The sequence below is a fragment of the Urocitellus parryii genome, chromosome 2 (assembly GCF_045843805.1).
Source record: "Urocitellus parryii isolate mUroPar1 chromosome 2, mUroPar1.hap1, whole genome shotgun sequence".
Lineage (NCBI taxonomy): Eukaryota > Metazoa > Chordata > Mammalia > Rodentia > Sciuridae > Urocitellus > Urocitellus parryii.
In genome coordinates, this window is record NC_135532.1 from 69,607,679 (window position 1) to 69,626,194 (window position 18,516).

Here is an 18,516-nt window from a genome sequence, read left to right on the forward strand (position 1 = left end):
CAACATCCCCTCTCATTCCCTCCCTCCCTTCTGCCTAGTCCAAAGTTCCTCCATTTTTCCCTTGCCCCACCTCTCCCTTATCAGAGAAAACATTTGGCCTTTGTTTTGGGGGAATTGGCTTACTTCACTCACCATCATGTTCTCCAGTTTCATCCATTTACCTGTAAATGCCACAATTTCATTCTTCTTTAAGGCTGAGTAATATTCCATTGTATCTATATAGCACAGTTTCTTTATCCATCCATCCATTCTTCTAGAGAAGGGTACCTAGGTTGGTTCCATAGTTGAGCTATTGTGAATTGTGATGCTAAAAACATTGAGGTTGCATCACTGTAGTATGCTGATTTTAAGTCCTTTGGGTAGACCAAGGAGTGAGATAGCTGGGTCAAATGGTGTTTCCATAAACTACATTTTTACAGGGGCTAAAAAGGGAATTCAAGAGATGATGGATTTTTAAGTTAACAGTAGTCATTGATTCAATACTAAGGTTAAAAAGTAAAAAAAAATGATTGATCTTAGTTGACCTGAACTTATTTTTAGGAACCAAGATCTGGACAATCTTATCAAAGTGACCCCCTCAGCAAACAAAAGGTAAGCTTCTTAACACTAATTATTAAAGACTCCTGTACAATTTTTCAATTTATATTAAAAAAGGGGAGAGAGAAAGAAAGATTATTGATTAAGGGCACTTTGAAAGGGTACATGAAAACAAAGAACACATTGATTCTTTTTTTTTTTTGTATTGAGGATTGAACCTAGGGGTGCTTAACCACTGAGCCACATCCCCAGCCCTTTTTGTTTTTTTATTTAGAAACAGGGTCTCATTAAGTTTCTTACTTGCTGAGGCTGCCTTTGAACTCAAAATTCTTATACCTCCACCTCCAGAGCCGCTGGGATTACAGGCGGCTCCACTATGCCTGGTATTTTGATGTCTTGATGTGTAATAATAGTAGACAAGTTTTTCTTTCATTATTAATCATCTTATTCATTATAATATTGTTTAAAATGATAATACCAAAGCCCATTTAGTATAATTACTACTCAATTCTTTTGATACAATAATAACACAAATAGATTATAAGTGTAAATTTTAACTAATATAAGTTCATAAAACGGAATAAACCAAAGAATTTGGGCTATCTACCCTCTAATAGACCCAAGGAATTAATTTTTTTTCTTTTTTTATTGGTTGTTCAAAACCTTACAAAGCTCTTGACATATCATATTTCATACATTAGATTCAAGTGGGTTATGAACTCCCATTTTTACCGCAAATACAGATTGCAGAATCACATCGGTTACACATCCACATTTTTACATAATGCCCTATTAGTAACTGTTGTATTCTGCTACCTTTCCTATCTTCTACTTTCCTCCCTCCCTTCTCCTCCCATCTTCTCTCTCTATCCCATCTACTATAATTCATTTCTCTCCTTGTTTATTTTCCCATTCCCCTCACAACCTCTTCTATATAATTTTGTATAACAATGAGGGTCTCCCTCCATTTCCATGCAATTTCCCTTTTCTCTCCCTTTCCCTCCCACCTCATGTCTCTGTTTAATGTTAATCTTTTCTTCTTGCTCTTCCTCCCTGCTCTGTTCTTAGTTGCTCTCATTATATCAAAGAAGACATTTGGTATTTGTTTTTTAGGGATTGGCTAGCTTCAATAAGCATAATCTGCTCTAGTGCCATCCATTTCCATGCAAATTCGTTGATTTTGTCATTTTTTAGTGCTGCGTAATACTCCATGGTGTATAAATGCCACATTTTTTTATCCATTCATCTATTGAAGGGCATCTGGGTTGGTTCCACAGTCTAGCAATTGTGAATTGTGCTGCTATGAACATCGATGTGGCAGTATCCCTGTAGTACGCTCTTTTAAGGTCTTCAGGGAATAGTCCAAGAAGGGCAATAGCTGGGTCAAATGGTGGTTCCATTCCCAGCTGTCCCAGGAATCTCCATACTGCTTTCCAAATTGGCCGCACCAGTTTGCAGTCCCACCAACAATATACAAGAGTACCCTTTTCCCCACATCCTCTCCAGCACTTGTTGTTGTTTGACTTCATAATGGCTGCCAATCTTACTGGAGTGAGATGGTATCTTAGGGTGGTTTTGATTTGCGTTTCTCTGATTGCTAGAGATGGTGAGCATTTTTTCATGTACTTATTGATTGATTGTATGTCCTCCTCTGAGAAGTGTCTGTTCAGGTCCTTGGCCCATTTGTTGATTGGGTTATTTGTTGTCTTATTGTCTAATTTTTTGAGTTCTTTGTATACTCTGTATATTGGGGCTCTATCTGAAGTGTGAGGAGTAAAAATTTGTTCCCATGATGTAGGCTCCCTATTTACCTCTCTTATTGTTTCACTTGCTGAGAAAAAACTTTTCAGTTTAAGTAAGTCCCATTTGTTGATTCTTGTTATTAACTCTTGTGCTATGGGTGTCCCATTAAGGAATTTGGAGCCAGACCCCACAATATGTAGATCGGAGCCAACTTTTTCTTCTATCAGACACAGAGTCTCTGATTTGATATCAAGCTCCTTGATCCACTTTGAGTTAACTTTTGTGCATGGCGAGAGAAAGGGATTCAGTTTCATTTTGTTGCATATGGATTTCCATTTTTCCCATCACCATTTGTTGAAGATGCTGTCCTTCCTCCATTGCATGCTTTTAGCTCCTTTATCAAATAGAAGATATTTGTAGTTTTGTGGATTAGTCTCTGTGTCCTCTATTCTGTACCATTGGTCCACCCGCCTGTTTTGGTACCAGAATCATGCTGTTTTTGTTACTATTGCTCTGTTATATACTTTGAAATCTGGTATCGCTATACCTCCTGATTCACACTTCCTGCTTAGAATTGCTTTTGCTATTCTGGGTCTTTTATTTTTCCATATGAATTTCATGATTGCTTTATCTATTTCTACAAGAAATTCCATTGGGATTTTGATTGGCATTGCATTAAACCTATAGAGAGCTTTTGGTAATATAGCCATTTTGATGATGTTAGTTCTGCCTATCCATGAACAGGGTATATTTTTCCATCTTCTAAGATCTTCTTCTACTTCTCTTTTAGGATTCTGTAGTTTTCATTGTATAATTCTTTCACCTCTTTTGTTAGGTTGATTCCCAAGTATTTTATTTTTTTTGAGGATATTGTGAATGGAGTGTTTTTCCTCATTTCCATTTCAGAAGTTTTGTCGCTGATATACAGAAATGCCTTTGATTTATGCGTGTTGATTTTATATCCTGCCACTTTGCTGAATTCATTTATTAGCTCTAGTAGTTTCTTTGTAGACCCTTTTGGGTCTTCTAGGTATAGAATCATGTTATCCGCAAATAGTGATAATTTAAGTTCTTCTTTTCCTATTTTTATGCCTTTAATTTCTTTCGTCTGTCTAATTGCTCTGGCCAGTGTTTTGAGAACTATATTGAATAGAAGTGTCTTCTATCTTCTTCGAGATTTTAGAGGGAATGCCTTCAATTTTTCTGCATTCAGAATGATGCTAGCCTGAGGCTTAGCATAGATAGCTTTTACAATGTCAAGGTAAGTTCCTGTTATCCCTAGTTTTTCAAGTGTTTTGAACATAAAGGGATGCTGTACTTTGTCGAATGCTTTTTCTGCGTCTATGGAGATGATCATATGGTTCTTATCTTTAAGTCTATTGATGTGGTGAATAACATTTATTGAATTCCGTAATATTGAAACATCCTTGCATCCCAGGGATGAATCCTACTTGATCATGGTGCACAAATTTTTGATGTGCCTTTGTATCCGATTCGCCAGAATTTTATTGAGGATTTTTGCATCTAGGTTCATTAGAGATATTGGTCTGTAGTTTTCTTTCTTTGAGGTGTCTTTGTCTGGTTTCAGAATCAGGGTGATATTGGCCTCATAGAATGAATTTGGCAGAGCTCCCTCTTTTTCTATTTTCTGAAATAACTTGAAAAGTATTGGTATTAATTCTTCTTTACAAGTTTTGTAAAACTCCGCTGTATACCCATCCGGTCCTGGGCTTTTCTGGGTTGGTAGTCTTTTGATTGCTTCTTCTATTTCATCCATTGATATTGGTCTGTTTAAATTGTGTGTATCCTCCTGACTCAGTCTGGGCAAATCATATGACTTAAGAAATTTATCGATGTCTTCACTATCTTCTATTTTATTGGAATATAGGTTTTCAAAATAATTTCTAATTGTCTTCTGTATTTCTGTAGCATCTGTTGTGATATTGCCTTTTTCATCCCGTATGTTAGTAATTTGAGTTCTCTCTCTTCTTTTTGTTAGCATGGCTAAGGGTCTGTCAATCTTATTTATTTTTTCGAAGAACCAACTTTTAGTTTTGTTAATTTTTTCAATAGTTTCTTTTGTTTCAATTTTGTTGATTTCTGCTCTGATTTTAATTATTTCTTGCCTTCTGCTACATTTGCTGTTGTTTTGCTCTTCCTTTTCTAGGGCTTTGAGATGAAGTGTGAGCTCATTTATTTGTTGGTTTTTCCTTTTTTTTGAGGAATGACCTCCAGGTGATGAATTTCCCTCTTAAAACTGCTTTCATTGTGTCCCATAGATTCCTATATGTTGTGTCTGTATTTTCATTTATCTCTAAGAATTTTTTGATTTTCTCCTTTATGTCTTCTGTAACCCATTGATCATTCAGTAACATATTGTTCATTTTCCATGTGATGTAGGATTTTTCCTTCCTTCTTTTATCATTGATTTCCAGTTTCATTCCATTATGATCAGATAAAATGCATGGTATTATCTCCACCCCTTTATATTTACTGAGGGTTGCCCTATGGCATAATATATGGTCTATTTTTGAGAAGGATCCATGTGCTCCTGAGAAAAAAGTATATCCACTTGATGATGGTTGATATATTCTATATATGTCAGTTAAGTCTAGGTTATTGATTGTGGTATTGAGTTCTATAGTTTCTTTATTCAACTTTTGTTTGGAGGATCTGTCCAATGGTGAGAGCGGTGTGTTGAAGTCACCCATAATTATTGTGTTATGGTCTATTTGATTCTTGAACTTGAGGAGAATTTGTTTTATGAACATCTCAGCACCATTATTTGGTGCATAAATATTGATAATTGTTATGTCTTGTTGGTGAATGGTTCCTTTTAACAGTATATAATGTCCTTCTTTATCCCTTTTGATTAACTTAGTTTTGAAGTCGATTTTATTCGATATGAGGATGGCCACCCCTGCTTGCTTATGAGGACTGTGTGCGTGGTATATTTTTTCCCAACCTTTCACCTTCAGCCTGTGTATATCTTTTCCAATCAGATGTGTCTCCTGGAGGCAACATATTGTTGGATTTGTTTTTTTTAATCCATGTTACCAGCCTATGTCGCTTTATCGGAGAGTTTAAGCCATTAATGTTTAGAGTTACTATTGATATATGGTTTGTACTGCCAGCCATGTTTGATTATTTATCTTTTTTATTTTAAATTTAGTTTGTTTCTCCATGATTATCTTTCCCCTCACCCTCTGTCTTTACCGAGGCACTTCCCACTGATGGTTTTGGTTGTTGTTTTTCATTTCTTCCTCGTGTAGTGTTTTGCTCAAGACGCTTTGCAATGCTGGTTTTCTAGCTGCAAATTCTTTTAGCTTTTGTTTATCATGAAAGATTTTTATTTCGTTGTCGTATCTGAAGCTTAATTTTGCTGGATACAGAATTCTTGGTTGGCATCCATTGTCTTTCAGTGTTTGAAATACGTTGTTCCAGGATCTTCTCGCTTTCAGCGTCTGTGATGAAAAATCCGTTGTTAACCTTATTGGTTTACCCCTGAATGTAATCTGCCTCCTTTCTCTTGTAGCTTTTAATATTTTCTCTTTGTTCTGTATATTGGATATCTTCATAACAATGTGTCTTAGTGTTGGTCTACTGTGATTTTGTGTGCTCGGTGTCCTGTATGCATCTACAATTTGTATATCCATTTCCTTTTTAATTTCTGGAAAGTTTTCTGTAATTATTTCATTCAGCAAGTAACTCATTCCCTTGGTTTGAATCTCTGTACCTTCCTCTATCCCGATGACTCATAAGTTTGTTTTTTTTTATGTTATCCCATAACTCTTGGATGTTTTTCTCATGACTTTTTACCAGCCTTTCGGAGTTGGCTAGACTCTTTTCAAGATGATATATTTTGTCTTCATTATCTGACATTCTGGCTTCTACTTGCTCCACTCTGTTAGTGATACTCTCAATTGAGTTTTTAATTTGGTTTATCGTTTCCTTCATTTCTAGAATTATTGTTTGATTTTTTTTATAATCTCTATCTCCTGATAAAGATGCTTCACTTCTTCTTTTATCTGTTTATGTAATTCATTCTCAATGTGTTCTTTCACTGTTTGGATTTGCTGTCTCGTATCCTCTTTAAGGTTCCATTCCATCTGTCTAAGGTATTCCTTGAGTTCTTTATATGACCATTTCTGATGTCTCTAGGTCCTCCTGAATATTTAGGCTGTCCTGCATTGTTTGTACTCCTTTTCTTCCTTGCTTTTTTATGCTGCTCATGTTACTTCTTGTTCTGTTTGACTGCTGAGTTACTGTGTACTCCTATAAATTTATTTGATGCTTGGGAGGAAAGATATTAGAAGGGAAGGGAAGAAGTCACTGTCGCCGCTGGTTTCAATGAAGTTATCTCCTCCGCCCGTGACGTCAGTTCTCTGCCATGGTGGTATCCCATGCAAATGGTGACCGTTCGTTCCCTTTGCCGGGTGACCAATGCAACGGGTGGGTCCTGACTGTCTCTCCCAAGCCCCGTTTCAATCCTGTGGCCACTGCCTATGAAGGCTCAGTTGGCTTTTACCTCTGTAAGTTCAGAAGGGCCGACCAGTTATTTCAGCAGGATCGTTAGTGCTTAGTCACGAGAAGCAGGCGAACCAGAGCTTGAATGCAGCCAATCCAGGCTCGGTGTGTGTTCTGAGAGGCCCAAACTGTTCGCCCCAGATCCACATCAGCTCAGCATTGCCTAGTGATCCTGAGCAAACAGCATTTAGACAGTTTACGACTCCCTGTGCCTGCGCAGCTGAAGAGATCAGAGACTTGATCTCTCCCCACCCGCCGCCATGTTGGATCTCCGGGTATACTTCTTAACTCATCTTATAAGGCAAAGATTACCCTCCAGCCAGCAAGTGCTGGACCGTGTCCCGGGGCGAGGCGCGAAGGGAAAGCGGCTCTGCCGATGCCCGCGGCGACCGGATGCAGTTCCGGGTCCCAGCGGTCGGCGCAGGGCACCTCTGTGGCGCAGGCCTCCACCGCCCAGGAATTAATTTTTAATGCCTTTATTTTTATGTGGTGCTGAGGATAGAACCGGGGTCCACCCGTTCGAGGGGAACAGTCTACTGCTGAGCCACAATCTCAGCCCAGGAATTAATTTTTAAATGACTTGGTTGAAAAAAGTGGGAACATAACACTCTTGCACTTGAAAAGAATATTTTTGCATGACATTGAATTTCTTCTGTTCTTGAGAAATTAAAACCTGTTACAGTCACATGATTGTAATCCTAGCTGCACTGGAGGAGGCTGAGACAGGAGGATTAAGAGTTCAAAACCAGCCTCAGCAATTTAGCAAAACTCTGTCTCAAAAAAAAAAAAAGCCTGATGATTAAGTACCCCTGATTTCAATACCCAGTACAAAAAAGAGAGAGAGAGAGAGAGAGAGAGAGAGAGAGAGAGAGATATTAAGAAAGAAATTAAGGCTATTACATATTGGAGCAAAAGTTAATAAATGTATAACAGAGAAACTTCAAACCATCTTTTATAAAATTATTTTGAAGATAATGGTGAAAACATTGTGCACATGGAAGGAATTGCCAGGAATATAAGAGAAAAAGCCTGTTAGGGTGCAGGAGGGTGGAGTCTGAGGTCCCTTTGTTACAATTTCAGTTTTGGTCACCCTCAGCCACTGCTTAGGTATGTAGCCCCAGGAAGTGTCTTTGTGAAACTCAATTTCTTCATAGGGTATGATAGTGTCTACCTCAGTGAGTTGCTCTGAGGATTAGAAAACAGCAACTGTGTATTGCAAGTAGAAACTCAATAAACTTATTACTTTTTAGATTTTAGATTCCATTGAATAATTTATAATTGTAAAAAAAATAAAAATTAAAAATTTTTTTAAAAACCCACCTGTCATTATACTTGCTGTTTTCTTATTGACTCTGAACTTTATTTTATTTTGTTTTGTTTTTAGTGAACAAGGTCTTGATGAACTTATTAATGTAAACCCCAAAGCTGTCCAAAGCACCTCTGGGTAAGAGAAGAATATTATTTACTTGTTTGGTTTTCCTTCTTTATAACTATGCACAGTGTGAATATAAATGCCATAATCATTCTACGGGCAAATTAGATATAGATCTTGAAATATCATCACAGTTTTTATATGTCCCTGGAAACCTAGTTGTTAACGACAGAATTTGTTAATTGCCAGAAAGAGGCTGCTGATGACAATGAATGGTGGCCCCATCTCTTTCCTCAGCCTCAAGTAAAGCAGTTGAAGGGAATGATTGGAGAAGGAGGTGCTAGGAACAGAGCCAGTCCAAGAGCTGTTTTGTTTTGTTTTTGTGTGGCATTGATATTAATACTTTTGTCTCTAGAATTTAAATTCTTAGTGATAATTAATTTAAAAAATAGACCTATAAACTTCATTAGACTCATTGGTAGTATCATTTACATCCTTTTGGAAGTGTTTCCTGGGCAACACCAGAACTTTGAGGTTCATTGATCTTTAGAGGGTTTGGTGGACCAAAAATTTGGTAATTCTGTAAGTAGTTTCTCTAAGATAATGAAATTCTCTTTTTGTTCCTGGTTCTATGAAAATTTTCACATCATCATTACACCTTACTCTTAGAAATCTTAGAAATGTTTTCATGATTTCCTTTTTAAGTTTTGTTGTTACCTTAAAAAAAAAAAAAAGATGAAGAAAGAAACCTCAGAGAATCCTAGCCTCGTTAATTTGAACAATTTTGAAAACCACTGTTCCAGCTGAAATTGCTCATTTTGTCAAAGAGGAAATTAGGACATGGAAAGGTTAAGTGATTTGACCAGGGTCACAGAGAAAATCAGTGTAAGACTGATAGTAGTTCTGTGATCTCTTAAGCAGTGAATAATTACCGAACACCTACTGGGTTCACAATTTAAGACTAGGTATCATTAGTTGCACATTAGGTATAATTATAGGCTGTGGACACCAAAAAGAGAATTCAGTAGTCATACTCAATCTTATGAACAGCAGGCAATTAACATAGATTAAAGCTAATTATGTACCAGGGGCACAGAGATGTTACTCCAAGACAATAATAGGTTGTCAGTTTAATATATTACATTTCAGAGCACTCATGTACTGCTTGCTGAATATAGAATATATTGTCAGTGAATTGCATTTAAAAAGAAAAAAGAAGCATTAAAAGAGGATATAATAAACACGATAGGAAGTAAAATTCATATTCATGGAGTCCTGGAAGAGAAGCCAGTGATGAGCAGAGCCTTAGAGATTATCCAATCCAAGCTCCTCATATAGAAATGAGAATACTCAGGCCAGAGAGCAAAAATCCCGTCATCTCCTAGGAGTTCTTCTAACTCTCAGCCCAACTCTGGTCTTTACAACCACAGCACGAGTTTGATCTTGAAGTAAATGAAAGTTAATTAAACACCTCAGGAAATAGTGGAGAGGAGCAGATAGGATTGCTGCTCTTATTGTGGGACAACCAGGATGTGCCCTCTACTGTTTTCACAGTGTCCTGTGAAGAATTACTTCATGAATGACAATGGCACAGGATGCAAAAGACTGCAAAATGTCTTACAGCATTTAAACCTTCAGAAGTCACAATACTAGTTCTAATGCATTAGAATGCATTCTTTGCCACACCCTGAAAGCAAAATTAATGAAAGCAGTAACTTGAGTAGGAAAGATGTTACATATTCCCTGGATAAAATTTAGATATTAGATTCCTTTTTTATCAGGACTCAGGTCAAGAAAAAAAAGTCAATATTTTGTTGTTTTCATTTCATTGAGATAAATTGCCTATGCTGTCAACCAAGACAGTTCAGCATTATTGCTAAGATCCTGATTTTATTAACACATGGCGTTGCCTTTTATTGAAGTAGTAGTAGGACTTAACATCTGTTTTCTAAGCTAGAGTTTCTCAAATCATGGGTCACCATTCATTCAAGGATGTTGTAGTTATTTTAGTGAGTAATAATCAGCCTCACCTCTTCAATTGAATAAGCTTAATCAAATAGAAAATGTGAGAATTCTAATCGAGTAGGGTATTATTTTGTGTAATTCACATATTTTCCATATGTGATTCTGTTCGTGTCTGTCTGGAAAAGAGAGAGTATTGGGCTGTAATATAAATACAGCCAATAAGAAAATAAGAAATCAGACCAATAAGAAAATGCATTTCTTATTGGTCTTTACAAAATATTAATCTATAAAATATTAATCGGTAATATTAATGTAAATATTATTCATATAAATATAAATACTATTTACATGCACATAAATATTAATATAAAATATTAAATATTTCTTATCTAGAATGATAGATGATCAAATCTTCTGTGCTTAGCAGAACAAGTGTAAATGGAAGCCCCTGTGTCTGTTTTTGCATTTTCTATGCTCCCTCTTCTTAATTATGCTAAGGAGTATTCTATGTAGTTATACTAAAATATATTGGGATTAATTTTATATGTATAAAAAGGCTTTTGAACATACTATCCCCTCTACAAAGTTTTATTCCTTGTTAGTTTTTTCTTTTACATTTTGAAGTTAACCGAATTTTAAGCTTTGTTTTTATGGCATACTTTTTTTTTATGGCACAGTTTTGTTTTATGACACTTTTTTTTTTTAATCTTTACTAGCTCACTTAATCCTCACAGTACTTTTTATAACATATTTTTCTATCAATTTATATGAAGAAATTATGTTTGGGCTAGTTCTCATTTGGCAATCATTCTTTTAATGGTGTTTGCAGATACCAATAGATAGTCTTTAATTTTGTATATTACATAGAGGCTAATTCAAAAGTGTGAAAGTCCAGATAGGGACTTTCCATCCACTGTGGAGATGTGAGAACCAGAAGAGATCTCCAGAATGGAGTCATGAGCTGAGAAGCACATTGCATGGAAAGATTGAGGCTGGGGAGGGGAACGTAGACCCTAGGCCTTTTTAAGGATTCATCTCTAAATGACGCACTTTCAGTTTGTAACCTTGCATCAATTTTTTTATACCTTTATTTCTTTATTTATTTTTATTTAGTGCTGAGGATTGAACCCAGTGCCTTGCACGTGCTAGGTGAGCCCTCTACCATTGAGCCACAACCCCAGCGCCGCCCCCCCCACCCCATCAATCTTTTTTTGAGTAAAATGCATTTTGTTTTTAGATAAGAAAAAAGGATTGCAGGGGATGGGTACAGACTGGTTGCTGTCTCAGATGGAAGGGGATGCAGGGGTTACCAGCCTTGTGCAATCTCTTGCCAGGCATTTGCCATGCATTTCTCTGAATACATGTTAAAAAAGGGTTTAGAGAGACACTGAAAATAATCACCACTTTGTAGTCCTTAAAACTAGAGATATATCAAGGCAGTGACTGAGAACAGACCATAGGGGAGGAAATACTATTTCTTGCTGAAAAAAGAAATTGGTACGATGGGGAGTGAACAACTTTCAGAGGATGTATCTAATTTAACTATGAATAATTAAATTCAATTCAGGTTTTTAGTCGTCATAGAGGAAAGAAAAGGGCAGGAAGCATACTACTGTGGTAGAATACTTGCCTAGCATGGTAAAGAGCCTCACTTCCATCCTCAGCACTAAATAATAATGATAATAGTAATAATAATAATAAAATAAAATGGAAGGAAAAAAGTTATGTTAAGAATAAGGAATAAAACCTGTTTTAGACCTTATTGTTTCAAAGAATTGATACCCTTAGTTACAATATAATTTAAGAAATGGCAAAGACATTAGAATCAGTTCTTAATATTGTAGAAGTCTTCTGGAGTGACAAATTGTCAGTCACTGGGTGTTGGCTGTGGAAGTACCTCGCCTGCACGTCCTTGTAGATAGATGTGCTTCTGCAGCCAAGTGTGAGAAGTCAGAGTAAGTTTCCTTCTCTCACAGCATAATTCTTCCTCCTCTGGATGGGTTAGAAGACTCATGGCATGGAGGTTCTACATCAAAAGACCATGTCTCACTCTGTCATCCTCTCCTCCATTCACAATGACCTGAAATCCTATTATCTCTAACCCAAGCTGCTTCATCTTTTTTTTTTCCCCTTAAAGAAATCAAGATCTTGATAAGCTCATCAAAGTGAATCCCGAAATTCTCACAAACAACCAAAGGTAATAGAATACATTTTTATTTTAAATGTGCTTTGGTCAAGAGTATTTTGTTTTATTATAATTTCAAGCAGATTTATAACCTTAACAATTTTACCAAAAAAAAAAAACCACCAACAACTCTATATCACTTTGATTTGTAATATTTTATCATGTTTGATTTTAAATAATTTAATCTGAGTTGTTATATATGATAGCATCTGCTTGTGTTCTTCTTGGTCAGTCATTTAATAGCTTAAAATGGTAAAGTAATTATAATAACACACACAAAGTCATACTAAAAACTAACAATCACTGAATTTCACCTAATATTTAAGTTTCTAATTGCATGTATCATAACTATATTTTAAAGTTCACTTAAATACAAATAATTTTCACACATTGTTATTTTCTGATGTTTCTTTGATTTACTTATCTTTTAATATGATGAAGCACATTATTTACATTATTCTGTGTAATTAAAATGCACTAATAGGGGCTGAGGTTGTAGTTCAGTGGTAGAGTTCTTGCTAGCATGTGTGAGGCACTGGGTTTGATCCTCAGCACCATATAAAAATAAATAAACAAAGTAAAGGTATTGTATCCATCTACAAACTAAAAACAATTTTTTAAATGCACTAATAAAATATATTTTAATTGTTGGAAAAAATAACTTTATCACTAAATGCTCTCTTTACCTTTTTTTTCATTTAAAGAAACCAAGATCTGGATAACTTCATCAAAGTGAATCCTGTAGTAATCAGAAACAATCAGAGGTACTCAAATAAAAGCAGTTAATCCCATTTTGATCTCTCTGTTGTCCCTGGATGATGTGGATTTGTATCATGGCTTTATTGATTTCAACCTGCAAAACATTTCACTAACCTGAATTTTTCTTTGTCTCTTTAAATAGCCAAGACCTGGATCATCTTATTAATGTGAAACCTTCAGCTCTGGAGAACTCTAATCGGTAAATGGCCTTGCCTGATTATTTTGACATATTCCCAAGGTTCTATCTAGGGTAGGGATTTTCTTTCTTTTTTGAAGAAGGCTTTTATTTTTCTTTGGTGTTACAAATGAGGATGCATTTATAGCCCACGTGTATCCTGTCTACAAGGAAACACTCACTCTTCTGGAATCAATTGAACTACTTTAGAATCAGTTTCGTGCTTCTTCTTTGCACTAACAACTTAATATTTGTTGTCTACAGGAAGCAGGGTTTCAAGACTGAAATGAAAAGTGAATAAAATTAAATAAAAGAAAAATATTTTTGAAATTGAACCAATTTGGAAAAGAAATTTAGGGTCTTTAGAAGCTTAGATCTACAATTTGTCTAGGCTTGCCAAACATCACAGCAGATTTTAATCTTGAACTTCCACCTTGAGTTTGCTATTTTTATATCATGTCTTCCACTCAAGGTGCTTTATTAGTATATAATAAAGTATAGATTATTCACCTGTGTATACTGTATTGGAAGTTCAAAACATTCTGCTGACTTGATATTTTATCATAATAAATAATAGCTGGGAATCATGGCCCAACATTCTGAGATGAAAGACAATAAATTATTTATGAAAAAGTACTTTGAATCCAGTCAGAGAAAAGGGCAATGTAACACACTAATTGGCCTCTTAAGCTTTTCTACGTCAGTGCTTCATTTTTCTCTTTCTGTTTCTGTGTTTTTATCACTGGGGTCTTGGGTCTTGGAAGGCAGAAGGCAGATGAAGAGCAATTGAGGCTTAGAGTACTTGCAGAGCCCCTATGACTTGCGATTTATATACATTTAGTCCTTACAACAACACCTCATGAGAAATAGTCTAGTATTTTGTGGAAGAGGATACTAGAACTAAAAGATACTTAGTAGCCCTCTCAAGAAGGAAAACACCTCCATCTAACTGTGTCTGATGTCACTACCTAGAGGGAGAACAGAAGATCTGTGTTTAAATGCCCACCGACTCTCTTCTTTCAACCTTTCATATCTCTATTCCCCTGTTTTCCCTACACATAGTTAAAGGGCTTTTTAAATTTTTTAAATTTTATAATTTTTATGGATCTGGGGAGTTGAACCCAGGGCCTGAGCATGCTAGGTGAGCACTCTCTCACTCGGTTACATCCCTAGTCCTTGAATGGAAATGTTTTACTGGCTGAAATAACAAGAAACTTGTGATTCAGATCTTGCCACTGATAATTATATGGAAATAACTTAAGTAGAACCATTTCTTCATAGTGGTATTTGTTAGGGTAGACTTTTCTTTACATTAGAAATAGTCCTAAAAGGTTTCCAATCATGTTGGAAATAGATTTAATAATCATATTGTACAATAATTAAAAATGGAAAAAATTTTTTCCCCTCTCTCTACTTCTCTCTGCCCCGCTCCTTCCCCCACTCCCATCCCCTGTTCTCTTTTCTCTGCTGCTCTCCTCTCCCCTGCCTCTGCCTCTCTGGCAAGTGTTCTACGTTGACAATAGCAACATAGCATCTGCTTTTCGTTTACTTGCAAGAGACTAATTTTACGAAAAGTTGTATTTCAACAACTCCTAAACAAACATACATGGAAACAGGACATTTTCTTCCCACAAGTATGATGACTACAAAAAGGAAATTGAAAAATTCATTATCATGATCTTTTAAGATGGCATCTTGGTCCACAAGAAGGATTTGTGCCTGATCATTCTTTGGTCGCACACCAGATTTGATGATTATCAGCCAGAAATTCCAAGAATTGTTACAGAGCAGATAAATGGGAAATACTGAACTCTTTGAAAAGAGTGACTTCATTCAGTCGATACAGCCACCTGTATCTATCTATATTGCAGCCATGCTGCCCTCTTGATTTTAAATGCAGGTAGAGAAAAAAAAGGGTATTTTAAAACACCTCCTGGTAGGAAGAACAGCCACAAGGCACTTTTACATCAATTCAGTGAGACACAAGCACTGATTATTTAATAGTATAACAGCAGTGAATCAGAATCCTTTTATGTGACTTTGCTGACATCTCCTGCAGCTGTATATTTAATTCACAGTTAGGGGCTGAATAAACTTCAATCATCTATCAGAATGTAAGCAGGCATCCCTGAACTGCTTCTTGGAACACAACAACCAGAACAAATGCAGATGTGCACAGAATTTTTATTTATTCAGTGAGAAATTGCCTGACTTTTAGCAGCAACATGAACCAACATTTGAGAGATCTTCAGTTATCTGTAGCCTATAAACTGTTAGACTAATTATTAAAACTGAATTTTTGCTCCTGAATGAATATAGAAAAGCACACCTGTTCATCTAAGGCTTCCCAGTGAGAAAAGGCATTCATTCACGTAAAGCAGAAAATAAAAAATAAGTTCTATTTGTGATTTTATACTTTCATCTTTTTAAGGGCTATTTGTTAACATGTACCTCCAAGTTTTTAGTTTTCCAGCAATAGAAAAGTTCCTTCCTGTCTTCCTACTGGTTGTTTCTCCTATTTCTGTTCAAGACATAAACCCAGGGAAATCCTCGACTCTTGCTTCACTTCCCATCATCAATCAATCAATCACTTTGGTGCTTCTCCTCATCATTTCAGGAAATGACCCTAGGACTGCTGTCATCCAGACTGCTTGTCCAGTCTCCAAAGGGTTCCTCTGCTGCCAGTCTTACTTATGTCCTTCAATCACTGTAGCTGATCTTCTTAAAACCCAAATCTGATCCTGTTTTTCTAATTAAAATCCTTCAGCGGCTTCCCGTTGCCAATAGGTCATGACCCTGCCGCTTAACCTGGTTTTCAAAGCCCATCATGATCTGGCCTCTGCAGGCTTTCCCACCCCAACTCCTGTTCCTTCCCACTTACAAGTAAACTCTATCCACCAGCCTCTCACTCACTGGACTGCTCTTCACTCCTCCTTCCATGTTACTGCCTGGATAACTTCTGCTTACCCTTCAGGTACCAGTGTAGGTGTCTCTCACTCAGGTTCTGGAAAGCCCTACCCACCATGTGTGCATCATCCTCTAGATGTTCTCAAGCTCTGTCCTTCCTGTCCCCTAACATTTGTCCCTTAGAGAGAATTGTTATTTAATCCTCTCTCTCTCTCTCTCTCTCTCTCTCTCTCTCTCTCTCTCTCTCTGCCTATAAGCTCATTAGTGTCAAGGACTGGATCCGTCGTGTTTATTCTTTATACTGTTTAGCACAGTGGCACAGTATCTGGCACATATGAGGTTAAATATTCTGTGCATTAATGACTAAACCTCAAATTAATCAGTGCTTTATGATAGTCCAACTAGATAAAACCTTTTGAGACAGGACCTCACTAGATTGCTGAGGTTGGCCTTGAATTTGAAATTCTCCAGCCTTGTGCCCCTGACCCCAGGTATCTGGGATTATAGGTGTGCACTCAAATGCCCAGTTGTTCACAATAATCTCAGTGAATTTTGGTGAACAAGAGCCACTGAAGTTAGAAATTATATCTTATATTTAAAATACCTAAATTGTCCAACTTCTCTATAGATCTCTTAATTTCTTTAATAAGACATCTTTGTTGAAAAAAAATGTAAAAACATGTAAATCTGGACTCATTTTACTGTGTCAATAAATTGAGAATTATACTAGTTACTTCTTTGTATTCTATATTCCTTTCAGGGAGACAAAAATTCCTTTTAAACTATAGTCCAATGCCTAAGATTTAGTTCCTGTCAAAAAATAAATACCATAGTAAAAGTTTTATATGAAGACTCTTAATTTTTTAAGTGTGTATGATACTCTGCAAAAGCAAATTAAGTTAGCTCTATAGAGAGAAGCATATTGCCACCTATTAATAAGTACCTCCTACACTCATACGAGAGGAGAAGAACAGTTAGAAGTGAAGTAATAATTTTATCACATCAAAACTTATCCTAGGAAATGTCTATAGCAAGAGACATAATTTCTTGGTCCCCAGAATCTCCATTTCCCCTGCTCAGTAACTATACTACTTAATGTGGCAGAGGAAAATAAATCACCTGTGGCTTTGCCCCATTGATGACTCCTATTTTCTCCCCAATGTTTGAAATCCACATTTAAAAAATTATTACTGGTTGCAATGATTAATAATTTGTTCTTTAGCAATTCTATGAATCTATAAAGAATTAATGATTTCCTTGAAATTAATTTAACTGCTTGTAAACTATAAGGTCTTCCTTTTGCTACAATTACCACGGGAAGCGTTTGGAATCCCTTTGCTGCTCAAGCCTGCAGCATTTGGCTTGAACTTCTATAAAATCTATTTTTCACACTTTGACTCACAGTTCTTCATCTTTCACTATAGTGTAAAAGACGTCATGCAATAGATGTGGTGTTAATTAAAAAACCAAAAATTATTTTCACATCCTTTGACTTAGGAAGTATATGGGTAGTCTGAACTTCATTAGATCTTCTGATTTAGCTCATGATACCAAGAGAGTGAATAAGCTCGGTAAATATACATTTTGTGCTTTGTGTGTATGTGTGGAGAGGACTGGGGATTTGCCACTGAGCTACACCTCCAGCCCTTTTTATTTGGAGACAGGGTCTTGCTAAGCCTTAAACATGTGATCCTCCCTCCCCTGCCTCCCAAGTTGCCGGGACTCAGGTGTGTGTTACCATGCTGGCTCATTTGGTGTTTTCCATCATCAGGAATAAATGTTGGCTTTAAATATTAGTCTAGCTCATTCAGCTTAAAATTTTATAGCCCACTCAACCAAACTTGATATGTAGTATTTAATGAAACAAGAAAAAAGAAAAATTCTATGAAGCCACTAACCATGTGGTTTGTTGATTCACACCACTTTGGGAGCATGCTTCTTCCAAGGCTTACGTGGGCTCCAGTTTTTGTCTAGTTTTAGTTGTTGGATTTGTAAGATTCTGGCTTCCCCTTCTTCCTGAAGTTCAAATTCATTTTTTTTCTCCCTCTTAAAAGAAGCTATGGCCCGAAAGAGTTGAATGAGAGGTGTACACAGAGCAAAGGTGCAGTATCTGCAGCAATCTTGAGTGGACAGTGCCAGAGGAATGGAAAATGTCCACCATCAAGCTGAGAAATTAGAAACAATCACCTTGTGAGGGAGAAGAAGTCTGAATTCATTTGTTAGGACTGCACTTACAAAGGACCACAGACTGGATGGCTGAAAGATAGAAATTTACTTTGTCTGGCTTTGGAGGCTAGAAGTCTGAGATGAAGCTGTCAGCAGGGTTAGTTTTGCTTAGGCCAAGAG

General features: G+C 36.4%; 1 protein-coding gene across 1 annotated transcript in view; it reads left to right on the forward strand.

Annotated features, from left to right (window-relative positions):
• The window catches only part of Scel (sciellin), a 117,812-nt gene that overhangs the window by 49,875 nt on the left and 49,421 nt on the right, over window positions 1-18,516 (forward strand). The window contains exons 21-25 of the mRNA XM_077795479.1: window positions 541-591; window positions 8,192-8,251; window positions 12,282-12,341; window positions 13,034-13,093; window positions 13,231-13,287. Coding sequence (XP_077651605.1) covers window positions 541-591; window positions 8,192-8,251; window positions 12,282-12,341; window positions 13,034-13,093; window positions 13,231-13,287 — 288 coding nt within the window. The remainder of the gene's footprint in view (window positions 1-540; window positions 592-8,191; window positions 8,252-12,281; window positions 12,342-13,033; window positions 13,094-13,230; window positions 13,288-18,516) is intronic.